This window comes from Neltuma alba, unplaced genomic scaffold, assembly GCF_004799145.2.
Source record: "Neltuma alba isolate B1F8T4 unplaced genomic scaffold, ASM479914v2 tig00011408_pilon, whole genome shotgun sequence".
Taxonomy (NCBI): domain Eukaryota; kingdom Viridiplantae; phylum Streptophyta; class Magnoliopsida; order Fabales; family Fabaceae; genus Neltuma; species Neltuma alba.
The window spans coordinates 290,193-303,164 of NW_021636094.1; the positions used below are offsets into that span (position 1 = coordinate 290,193).

Sequence of the window (12,972 nt, forward strand, 5' to 3'; positions counted from 1 at the left end):
TCAATATAACTCTGTGTAACACAAAATTTCCCCCCCACATAAGTTGCAGATGACTTCAAGCTAACTTTGTGTAACACAAATTATAGAAGATTAGTAGTTTGTTTGGAAAATATTAAATTTAGAATACTCTTTTCTAATGAACTATGGTTCTACAATATACACTCTTTGAGCTCTAAATAAAGGAACTAACTAAGTAAGAGGTGGGTTTGATTCTAAGTGTACAATATCAATTTATTTTTTTATATTATTTTTTTAAAAAACCGATTCTAATTTGATAATTTAATTAGTTTTATTATTTTACTCAAATTAAATAATAATTCTTACATTAAGAATTGAAAGAATACATAAGGGGGGGAAAAAAACTTTTACCTTGCATAATAACTGACAACACTCCAATGGAAGCCAATCTATCCCATGCCATGATAGACGGGCTTGGTTTGATTTCATCTCATATTTTCAATCAGTGTGATTTTGATGAAAGTTTATAAATCAGTCGTTGTAATTTGTCAAAATGTTTGTTAGCGTATAATATTAACTTTAAACTTCTGAAAGTATTAAGTTATTTAAATTTTATACCATTAATCATATTCTTTGGCCCCTCGCCAACAACCCACTGCCAGTCCACCGCCATTAATGCTTCAATAATTTAATGATGATCACTTTTAATAAAATAAAAATGAAAACAGTAATATGTTTGCGGTATCCATCATACTCTTGTACTCCGATTTACATATTTAATTACAATTAAAGTATCTATATTTACATATATTATTAATAAAGGAAGTTGCGCATAAAAGTTATATTTTTTTTTTGATACCAGACATAAAGTTACATTTGGATTTCATATACTACCTCCGATCCTAAATATAAGAGCTGATTGACTAATTTGAATAAATTAAAGAAACAAATTAAATTAGTTATTTGTAATAAATATGTGTTGTTTTTTTAAAATATCCTTGCTAATCAAGTTTATTGTTAGAACAATCATTATTAGAAGGAGTATCTTGAGAAAAAATAAATAAATATCAGAGATAAAGTGGATTGGTGTCTTACATTTATGACTAAAATAAAAGTTAAACGAAGTCTTATATTAAATATTAGTATGTTAAAATTATAAATTATGAGAATATTCCTTAAATTTATTAAAATTCCAAAGAAATTTTGATTTTTGAAGCATGTGTGTAGATGTATTCTAAAATTTAAACGAAAAGATCACTTTCTAGTATTGTTGAGATGATGGATATTCATTCTGTTGATATCGCTCATTCAAATTTTTGAAATAAAAGTTAAATTTTGGAAACCTGGCTTAAATGTTATGAAAATTATAAGAAGTTTTCATAGAAGTTTGTGAGCATTTTATAAATTGATAAGATATAGTGTGCTCTACTATATTTTAGACTTACTCAAAGCGGATTTAATAACAAAAAAAGTTATCCTGTATTTGGTTTTCTAAGAAAATGGATAAATACAGTTATAAAACTTTAATAAAAAATATTTAAAGTAAAAGAATACGAAAAATTATTAAAAATTTTAATTTTATTTTTCACTCCATCCTCTCCCCTCTGTTTCTCTCCAACCAAACGAAGAAATTTTAGGAAATAATTGTATAAGCTTTGATCATAAATAAAAATTCATGTAATCTCAGTAAAATTAAATAAATACATATAATTTATTTGTGAAAATTAAAAAAGAAATATCTTTGACTAATAAAACATCCTAAAAAATTGAAATTGAAATTGAAATCAGGCTAAATATTTAAATATGTGATTTAAAAATATATAAATTAACATGAACATTAATATAACCTTTATTTGTAAGGCACAAATAATTCAACTTACCTTTGGCACCAAAAAAATAATGTTACACCCAGTGCTTAATATAGAATCTACTTATCAAATTTGATATTAAGGAGTAGAATAAATTACTAACTATTTTTAAAAAAACTAATAAAAAGTATAATTATTTTTTGTGGTGCATGATTTTTCTATTTTGTATTTTGAATAAAGCACGGCGCAAAGAGGGGTTCTGATTCATTAAGAAAGAAAACGATGGTTGACAAAAGAAAAGTAATGCTCAATAATTGAGGACACGTGGGGCAATTTTATTGGTGACGGAAGCTACGATGAAAAAGAGGGGCAACAATCAGGTGCTTCACTGTTCATGGAGGCTTTTGCATAGGCGGCGTGGATTGTGGGGTCACTTTCGAGTCGTTTACCCTTACCGGTAATACCGGTAAGGGCTTACACGCATACAAAACGACACACTGTATCAGTCGTTGTCTTCCCGGGTCATTTTTCTCAATTTTTCTCAATAATACTAGTTCTGAATATGAAAACTTGTTTGATAATTAATTTGTTTTTAAATATAAAATTTTAATTTATTCTATTTTTCATATTTATCTACTTTTTTGATAATTAATTTGTTTTTAAATATGAAATTTTAATTTATTCTATTTTTCATATTTATCTACTTTTTTAAAGATAATTCTTATAGTAGTTGCACTTGCACATATTAAATTTTTTATCAAATAGAAGTTCTAGCTAACATATATGATTGGTAAGGGTATTTTAAAAAAGACACCATCTATTTGTTATAAATAACAAATTTAAATTTTTTTTTCAAAGTATAATGACATTATATGATTTATGTTGCCCATTCGGTTTAGTAAAACCAAGTTTATTGTTGTGATTTATTTTTAGAATCTATGCAAATGCAAAATCAAAAAAAGAATAAGTATCTAATTATATAATTATGCTACTTGTTTCAAATTAATGCTTGACATGCATTTCCTATGACGTGGAGATTTTGAAGAATTTTAGGAATGAATATTATTTTTAGTTATTTTTTATTTTTTATTTAATAATATTATTTAGATCGGTGATATCACGTAATATATCTTGAATATTTATTTTATTTTATTTGGAATCAAATATTTGAATATTTGTTTAGATATATTAGGATTATTTTATTTTAAGGCAACTTCTGTTTACTTAGGTCAAATTAAACCTTTAATTTTTTAATTTTAGAAAAGATTTTGATTTTTCCTTTAACCCTAAAAACATTAACAAAAAAAATGATAATATTGAGATCTCAAATATTGATAAAACATTCTTAAATATTAACATATTAAGTTTAATTTTTAAAACAATCATAATTATTGCAAAAAATAAACATTTAAAAGTGTTAAAAAAACTAAAAGTCTACTTTTTAAGTTAAGAAACTAAAAGAAAACTTTATATAAAGTTAAAGGACTAAATGATAGGCTAATGTCCTTAAAGCTAATTATTAGTGAATAATTTATCGATTTTGCTCTTTTGGAACTTTGGAGATTCTTTCAATTATTTGGATTCTTTCCTTTATTTTCAATTGGGCATCCATCATTTAGCATCAGGCACCTATTATCTTATATTTTCATGTAATACAAATAATTTGGACTCCTTAATTAAGATGTTTTTGAAATGAAAATAATAATATCTGGTAAAAAAAAAAAGATATAAAGAGTCCATAAACATTTGTGTTGTTTTTCATCTTTATTTTTTAAAAAAATATCGAAACTCACTACACAAACTTTTACAAATTAACAATACTTAGATATGACTTAAATTGGATTAGATATAAGATAATTTTAAGAGAAAGGCGTTATACAACCATTATCTTGAGAAAATTTCAATTATATTAAGACAAAAGCAACACTTTATTTTTGTCCCCAAAAAGAAAACCTTTTGCATGATATGAAACTACACTTTCAATTTTAATATGAAAATAATGATCATTAATTAATTTTGTCAATAGAAAATAAAATTTAGAAAGGTCTAGTAAGAATTTTGTAAGAAAAAGTAATCAACAGTAGTTTTTCAAGTCTTAGAAATTAAAAAGTAACTGCAAATAACCCCCTTTTGACTTTTAGGCAACATTCAATTGGTTTTATTAAATTCAATATATATAATATAAATAGTACAATAAACCATATTATGTACACTTGAATATAGTAAGAATAACGAGCAATGTTATGTGAGGAGTTTAGGTAATGGACGTAAGCTCAAGTGATAAGGTTGAATAAGATAAATTGTGTTTGATTTCTTCTGCTTGAATCGTTTTCAATATTCAATTGGCACACATGTTCATATTTTGTTATCCTCTGGCTACTGGCTAATATGTTGATTTTGGAAAAAATAATAATTATTCAAGTACTGAATTCATTTTCTCTTTTAGGCATCTTTCAAAATACATAATTAGTCTAATGTACAAAGTTTAGCTTTTAGCCAACTAGATGAGAGCATTCATGACATTAACTAATGATATTGATACCATCTTTATCCATATATCTTAATTTTTTCCCATTATACTACTTCGGTTCTTATTACAAGTCACTTGTGTGGAAAGTTTTTCATTTTAAATATAATTTACTTGTAGGGTATTTAATGATTGTTTTCTCAATTTTACTTTTATTTAATTCTCATTGAAAGGCAAAAAAAATAATAAAGAGGCAAGAATAATGGTTTGTAAATATAGACTTAAAAAAAGCTTTAGTAACAGAGAATCTAAGAAAAATTGTCAATTTAATAATTTTTTGGTGTATAAAAATAAGATACATATGACTTATAATAAGGATACGAGTCGTAATCAATTTACAAAAGGATAACCTACACCCAATGAGAATTAGACACTAGTTTTCCTCTTTATTAGAAAAAATAATATTATAATCAATGGTCTAATCTCCACTCTTATCTCAATCCTCAACTTCACTTTTAGATCTGATTTGTGAATTGGAGAAGACAATCATCTCAACGTGTCAATTGGGTTACTGTATCACAATTTTTTTATACGAAGGTATGTCTCCACCACTAAATAGGTAAACGCCTAAACCTGTCAATAGTCGTATTTAACTAAAATTACTTGGTTAAGGTAACTCGGGATCTAATCTTTTAAAGTAAAGTCTCTAATTCAAGTGTTTTTTTTTTAACGACATAAATTGTGATTGTGAAATATTTATGCTCCTGATTGGTTTGGTTCAATCAAATTAGTCAATGCCTAATGACATTCAGAAACTCGACCATTTTGAAAAATACAAGGAGAAATACAATAAGGTTTTAAGGGGAAAAAGAAAATCAAGTCCCAATAATAAATGAGTAGTTTTCATTTATTATCCTAAAATTTGTTATTGCAAATTGTTTTGTTGTCATTAGAACATTTTAGTAATTATATTTTTTACTTGAGACGTCATATCAATTCTCCTAAAAGCATATATAAAAATATTATATATTTTGGTTCTTTTTCTACCCTCTAAATGTTATATTACCTCTAGTCCTTAATATAAGAGGTCATTGATTAGTTAGAATAAATTAAATTATTTTGTTAAGTTAGTTATTTATAATAAATAGATATTGTCTTTCATAAAATATCCTTGCTAATCATATGTATTAGTTAGAATTATTATTTGATAGAATATTTAATTTGTGCAACTACTACTAAAGCTACTTTAAAAAAATAGTTAATTATGAGAAACAAAATAAATTGAGATCTTATACTTAAGACCAACTTAAAAGTCAAACTAACTCTTCTATTAAAGACCGGAGAAAATATATATATTTCATATGAATATATATAATCAAGCTTATAAAAGCTGTCTTATTTATAAATTACGGAAATAAACATTCAATTCAGACTTCGGATAAAGCATGGGGCTCTTACTCTAGTCTATGAATAGTAAGGATCTAGATTGTATTAATTTGCTATGATGAATCATACCAATGGGGAAAGAAAGGTGCATCAAAAGCAGAAAGCAGAGAAGAAAGAGAAGAAGAGAAAGAAGAAGAAAAGAAGGCCTATCACAGTCAGCATTCTAAACCACTTAGTCACCAGCCAAACAGAACATCACGTAATTTCATAATTTCAACTTTGAAAAGAGGGGGCAACAAAGAAGGAAATGAATGGCCAAGTACCAAACAAAGAGAATATTATAAATACCCATCATCATCATATTCACCACCATTCTTATTCTTTAATTTGACACTACAATATCAAACTCTTTTCTACAAACCACTATGTACATTTAGCATCAGATACTTTTCTACATATATGAATGCTATTTCTTATACCAGCACCGAGTACACCAACATCTATATACTATATGTTTTTATTTCCTATTTGCATATATATATTTTTCCAGATTCTTTTCCTTTTTCTTCCTATTGTTGTTCTATACAACATAGAGAAGCACTTTCCAACACCGGCCTCAGTGAACACGGCTCAGGTGTTGTAACTTGGTGAAATATAGAGCAATTTTTTTCACTGAGATTTGTCACTTTAAGGAAGTGGCAGAATCTGCTGTATGTGCTGTTTCGGAGTATATATATTGGTTGGCAAGTGATTGAAAACAACTATAGTATCAGTATTGTATGATCAGTCCTGCTCCAAATGGGGCCCTGTGAGGAATTCCCTTCCTTCTCTTGGCAGCTCGGTAGTTCATCGCCGTCGGTGGTGGAGTCGATGGCGTGAAGCTCTGGATTCTACTCCTGGTTCTTCCATTGCTATGCCCATTCATTGATTCTTCACGATCAGAACCCTCTTGCTCAGCCAACATTTTCCTCTTCCTGAACTTCTTGGACGTTCCAACAACCTGAGAAAAGAAAACATCAATCAGCTCAGCTATATATCAAATTAATGCAATCATGTATTCACTCACTTGCAACCAGCATCCTTTTCCGTACATTTACAAATAAAACCACCAAAAACATGTAAAAGATCAGAAGGTAATACAAGTAAACTTAGAAAACATTTTCAGTGAAACCCGCATCAAACATGTATACGTATCTACATATCTCTTCACAAATGACTAACATACCTTGGGTAGACCAAGTCAACCTAAGAATTTCCCTTCCCACAGTCTTCCTAAATATAATTCACTGTAAATTACTATAAGTGATGTATTCCAAAGATGTAGATTGAAACCCCATGTTGAAACTACCAATGAAGAGAATGGATTTTCAGAGACGAGCCCCCAGCTAAATCCATATGCATCAATAGTTAATATGAGATAACTAAACCAATAAGCATAAGCTGAAAGATCAGAGCCATATTAGGCAAAAACATGATATGAAGCGAAATAGAAAAACAGAAATAGAAAAGAGTTGGGGTTGATTAGACATACCTTGCATCCAAGAGAGCAGAAGCTGAAGGAATCAAGGAGGCTGCGTTCACAGACCTGGCAGGTATTGGTGACGCCCTTGCCAGGCCTAGGCTGAGGCCTTTCATTCAAGAACACAATCTTGGCACTGTTTATAATGTAAGTCTGGACCCCTGTTATGTCCAGAAATTTCTGAATCTCAGACACTCTAATCACGTCATGGTATGAAGACCTCCTTATCTTTCAAAAAATTACAAGAAAAATAGAATCCATCAGAATTGTTGCCCATACAATTTAATCTGGAAAGACTATATGCAAATAATAAATGGAAAATTGAATTGGGTAATGAAGGATGATCAGTTATTCAAAGAGAAGAGGATTCAAGAAGCAAGATTGAAACTGGCAACCGATTTGTTGACTTTGAAGATCATAAAATTCAGCAATGAAAGGAGCACTTTTTTTGGGGGGTTTGAAATAGTCAAAGGGATTGGATCCTAAACAATGTAGGAATGCCAATACAGAAGCAGAGGGGTAGACTAGAGAGAACAAAAATGCAACAATTTTGAACTTGTGAGTTAAATTTCTGGAAGAATTGGATGAAATTCAATGATCGACCCTTCAAAAGAGAGCCAATTTTGACCTAATTTTATACCTGAATAGCTCTGTGGTCTTTGTGAGAAGCCAAGCAAGCAGAGCAGAGGGCTCCATTCATACAGTCCAAGCAATACATATTGCATTCACTCTTGTGCGAATCGGCGTGGACTTTGCATTGAACGAAGAAGCTAGTTTGCAGAAGCGGCCTCAGCCATGGCGGCCACTTGTTCTCTTCCTCCCCATTATTCAACCCATCATCATCTTCATCTTTGACCCCTCCAGCTGCCGCAGTACCTCCCTAATTACCCAGAAACACAAAAAAAGAAAAGGAATAATCAAATTCAAACCAATTAGAGACAGTGAAGAAGAAGAAGAATGTGAGATAGAAACTGAAAAATGGGGTGTGATTGTAGATGGCAGCAGAAGCAGAACTAACCAGGATTGGCGTGGTGGGGTTTGTGGTATTAATTTCTGGGATGGCGGGATGTTGCTGATCAATCATGACAAGAAGAAAGGCTTAAACTTTTTTGCTCAGAGAAAATGGGTTTAGAGAGAGAGGGAGGGAGGAGGGAGAGAGAGAGTGCGAAATTGAAAAGGGGAGGGGCATGGATGGTTTTGTAGTGGTTGGTGGCGGATGACGAGAAGGAAAGAAGAGGAAGGCGTGGAAGTGCTTTGTTTGCTTATCTTTCTCTCTCCCTGTACAAAGTCCACAAAACCGAACCTCACGCCCAAACCCAAACCATCACGAGATGCGTTTGTTTCAAGGAACTCTTTTTCATTTTATTGACTTTTTTGCTTATGATGATAAAAACAATAATATGGAATGTTCCTCTTATTTCTTACCATATGTATGTATGTTTTAATTTTTCTTTCAATTTTCAATTATATGCTGCTTTAAAAGAAAAATTCTATTTGTCATTCATTTATTTTAATTAAAAATATATTAAATAAATATATTTTATATATAATAAGTAATGGGTACTAAGCTTTTGCAAATGTTATATTGTCTTTTTTTTTAAAAGAAAATTTTATTGGAACTAAGTAAAAAGATATGTAATAACAATAACATAGACTTGAACCTTAACAACATAAATGTTATATTGCCAAAATTAAATCTAACCTAATAATTAAATTTTTATTTTTGAATAAAAATAACTTTGTTATTTAATGATTAATCAAATGTTTGGTAAATTAACTTAGTCTTTTAGTTTAATACGACAAAATTTATTTGAGTGCAAATTGGGATTAAGGACTCGGAGACAAAAATATTTGATTAAAAAAAGGACCTCAAATTCTTTAGCAAAAAACAGAAGGAAAAAATGTAGAACACAAACTTTTTGTTAGGATCTTTTTTTTTTTGATAAGGTTTTGTTAGGATCTTTTCTCATCACACAAAAATTTTCATGTTCTACCTTTTAACTTTTCTATTCGATACTTTTTCTTTCATATTTTATTTTAATTGGAGAAGTCTAAACCCTTGTCCTTAATTAAATTTTTAAACGGGTCCTTATCCCTAGTTTCTCCTTTATTTAAAGTTACACTGAATTGTATATCTAAGTGATAAATACAAGTCAGATCATTAGATAAACATATGGTTCATTAGTAAACACGTGGTACTCATCTTTTTTATGAATCGCTAAATTAGGGTGAAAATTTATTTACTCATTTATACTCCTCCAGTCTTTAATATAGAACCTAATTGTTGAGTTGGTTTTGGTCTTATATTTAAGATCCATTTTTCATATTTATCAATTTTTTCTAGATTACCCCTATGGATACTTCCTCAACCATAATCAAGTACAAGAGGGAGAAGGGTATTAAGAAAGATGATTATGATGTTTTAGGAAAAACATGTCACATTTCTTATAATTAACTAACTTACCTAACTTCCTTAATCTAATCAAATTAGTTAAATAAGTCTTATATTAAGGATCAGAGGAGTATCATATTTTAGATGTCTCATTATTTAGTGTCATTCAATAACCACTATTACCACTTAATTTTTTATAAAATAAATGGCATTTTCTTTACTTTTACCCTAAAGTCATACTACTAATTTAATTTTTGGTTATCATGCATAAACCATTTTATTGCGGCCCAAGTGCCACTTTTTTTCACCCTCCTCTCTTTTAAACCTACTTCCAATTGACCTTTAGTAGTGAACCAGCAAGACGCACAAAACTAGGCTTTTTTCTTGGCACGACTTGCATGTAGTCATTGTAAAAAGAATATAGGCAGCATTTATTATATCTTTCCTGTCAATATACTACCTTTGATTCTAATTATAAGAACTAGTTGATTAATTTAATAAGATTAAAAAAAATTTAAGTTAGTTATTTGTCATAAATAGGTGTTAATTTTTTTAAAATATCCTTGCTAATCAAGTACATTGGTTAAAACTACCATTGTTAGAAATACTATCTTGAAAAAAAAATACATAAATATTAAAGACTTGGATTGTGGTCTTATATTTATGATTAAAATAAAAGTCAAATAAAGTCCTATATTAAGAACCGGAGGTAGTATAATAATTAAATTTATTAATCATTTAAAAACATAAATATATTTCTTATTTACCAAAATATGTTTTTGTTTTTATTCTATTACATGAACCGAACAACCCCTAAACATTGAAGTTAGTTGACTTTACGTCAACCCTCTATGGACAGGTCTATTTTCATTGTTGTTTTTTGTGTTTATAATTAATTTTACGCTTATTTTTATCGTTACAAATGTTACACTCTTTTTTTTTTTAGTGAGAGAGAAAATTAAAACTGGCCTGTTTAAATTTTACTTTATTCGTCTATTTTTTTTAATTATATATGAACATAGTATGAAATAAAACATTCTTTTAACACATATTTTAAAGTTATTTTTAATTAAAAGTAAAAATAAAATAAGCTTAAAAACTATTTAATTGAAAATTTGCTGTAAGATAAATGTAAGGAATCAGATCCGTTCAAAATATTATCTGAAAAATATTTTATTTTCATGACAGAATATAAATAAATTATGAAAAAATTAATTTGTAGGTCTTTAGAATTTAATTACGACACTTCTGAATTAGGTTCTCATTGTCATAGTATATTTTGTTTAAATTGAGAACTTATATAATGTAACAAAAAAAATTGAGGCCTTATAATTTGATCCATTATAGTTATCCACCCTTAATCATTAAATTTAATTTACAGATTTTTATGGGCTTTATCGAATCTCTTTCATTTTATATCACACCGAATTAACACTAATGTGATTTTAGAAATGAAATTTCATAAAAATCTATAAATTAATGCTAACATATCAAATATAGAACCTAATTTAAAAAAATTATAAGGACATTGTTCAAAATTAAGATAAAGTATAACGTCTTGCGAATTAATTTTTTTCATAAATTAATGAACATATGCTAGTTGTTGGGAAGAATAATTCTCAGCTAAATATAAATAATTATCTCATAAATTGTTTATATCGAGAATATATCAAGAATGGAATTGACATTTGGATAGGATGCAAAATTTTAATTAAATAAATGACATAGAATATGAGAAAAGTTTTTTTTTTTTGGGGGAAATATGAATTGCCAAGTGTTAGATTCTGAAGAGCAAGTGGGACGTTCAAATTCAGATCGGTTGAACAACTACTGCGCTTAGAATTGCAGCTTGGAATCTTCTCCTTTAAAAATTTCAGAAATTTCCCCCAAGAAAAAAAGGAGTACTCTCTCTCCCTCTTTATTTATATACATATATATATATATATATATATATTTTATATGTATGTGTTAACAAAGGAAGTGATTTCAACGTTTGAATTTGATTCCAGAATAGGTGAAAAAGTTTCTTTATTAAAATAATAGTAAAATATAATAATAATATCAATAATTGTTGATGACCAATCATAGCAAAAAATAAAATAAATATTCTCCATTGTTATTAAAAAAAAATATTACATGCTGTATTTCCAATAGAAAAAAATATTTCGTCAAACTTTTATGCACAGGGTACTTTTATTCAATGAAATTTTAATATACTTCTTTTGGGAGGTGTATTAAATGATTTTGTTTTCAATTACCTCTTACATTTTAATGAAAACATGTTATAAGTCACTTCTAAAAAAAAGTGATTTAATTCAAAATATAAGTTACTTGGAAAAAAAAAGTAATTAATTCCTATTAATTTTATCTCTGCAACTGATATTTAAATATAACTCGTTATATTTTTCTCTCTTATTCAAAATCTCATTTAATATGAGTAAAATTAAAAAGTTTTTTAATTTAAGACAAATTAAATATGTTTATTGTAATTTTTTTATAATAATAAATTGGTCAAATTGAGTTATACTATGGATGGGAGGTAAGCTAAGAGGATTAGAAATGGAGAGAATCCAAACTCAAAATAATACTACATTAATATTTTAATTTTTAACTACATTATTCAAGTAAATGCATAAATTAAGAGAATTTAAAGTACATTTTAATGTGTGTGACTAGATATTAAAATGTAGGTAAATTAAGAGAATTTTTAATGAAGAGAATCCAAATTCAATAATTAATTTAACTAGTTTTCTTAATGTATTCAAATTAACTGAGTAGAAAGTAGTTTTTATATTAAGAAACGATGCTATATGATGAATTGGAACCTTCTTGAAATTATGAAAGACTCCACGTCAAAAGCAGAAGGTATAAATATAATTAATGGCATGCAGAAAATAAAGACTCAGGATAAGTTTATGTTACGGCTCATAAACACTAGTTTGGTACGTCTGAAGAAAATAAATTCATATCGCTCTATTTCATATTCATTATTATATTTTTAATTTTTAATTAATATTTAATAATGTTTAGTACTCGTTTGAAGTAGATACCTAAAATTTTTCATCACTCTCCTCTTACTTCATTTTTCATTTCCTTTATTTTTATTATGTCTCCGAAACAGCCCTTTTTAAAATAACGTATGCTTGTGAAAAGGGCATATATATATATATATATATATATATATATATAAATGGAGTCGTGATAAACTCAAATTTGATTTGTGAGAAGTACAGAGCCAACTTATTCAATGAATGCATTTGATTAACATATTAAATTCATTTAATTAAGTAAAGTCAAACTTGAAAGTTGGATAAGCAGCTTATTAAATACTTGAACAGATTTAATATTCCATCTGATCCTTGTTATATGCTTCAAATAAATAATTTGACTATAACAAAAACAATCAATTAAACTTAATTAAAAGCAATAAATAAATCAGAAA

General features: G+C 27.8%; 1 protein-coding gene across 1 annotated transcript; it reads right to left on the bottom strand.

The window, feature by feature from the left end:
* Positions 1-5,939: 5,939 nt before the first annotated feature.
* LOC114712987 (uncharacterized) lies at positions 5,940-8,342 on the bottom strand. The gene is made up of 4 exons (XM_028897561.1): positions 8,157-8,342; positions 7,779-8,018; positions 7,151-7,366; positions 5,940-6,619 (listed from the first exon to the last, which is right to left on the bottom strand). Exons 1-4 carry the CDS (start codon positions 8,220-8,222, stop codon positions 6,389-6,391), a joined length of 753 nt encoding a protein of 250 aa, XP_028753394.1. The 5' UTR covers positions 8,223-8,342; the 3' UTR covers positions 5,940-6,388.
* Positions 8,343-12,972: the final 4,630 nt, after the last annotated feature.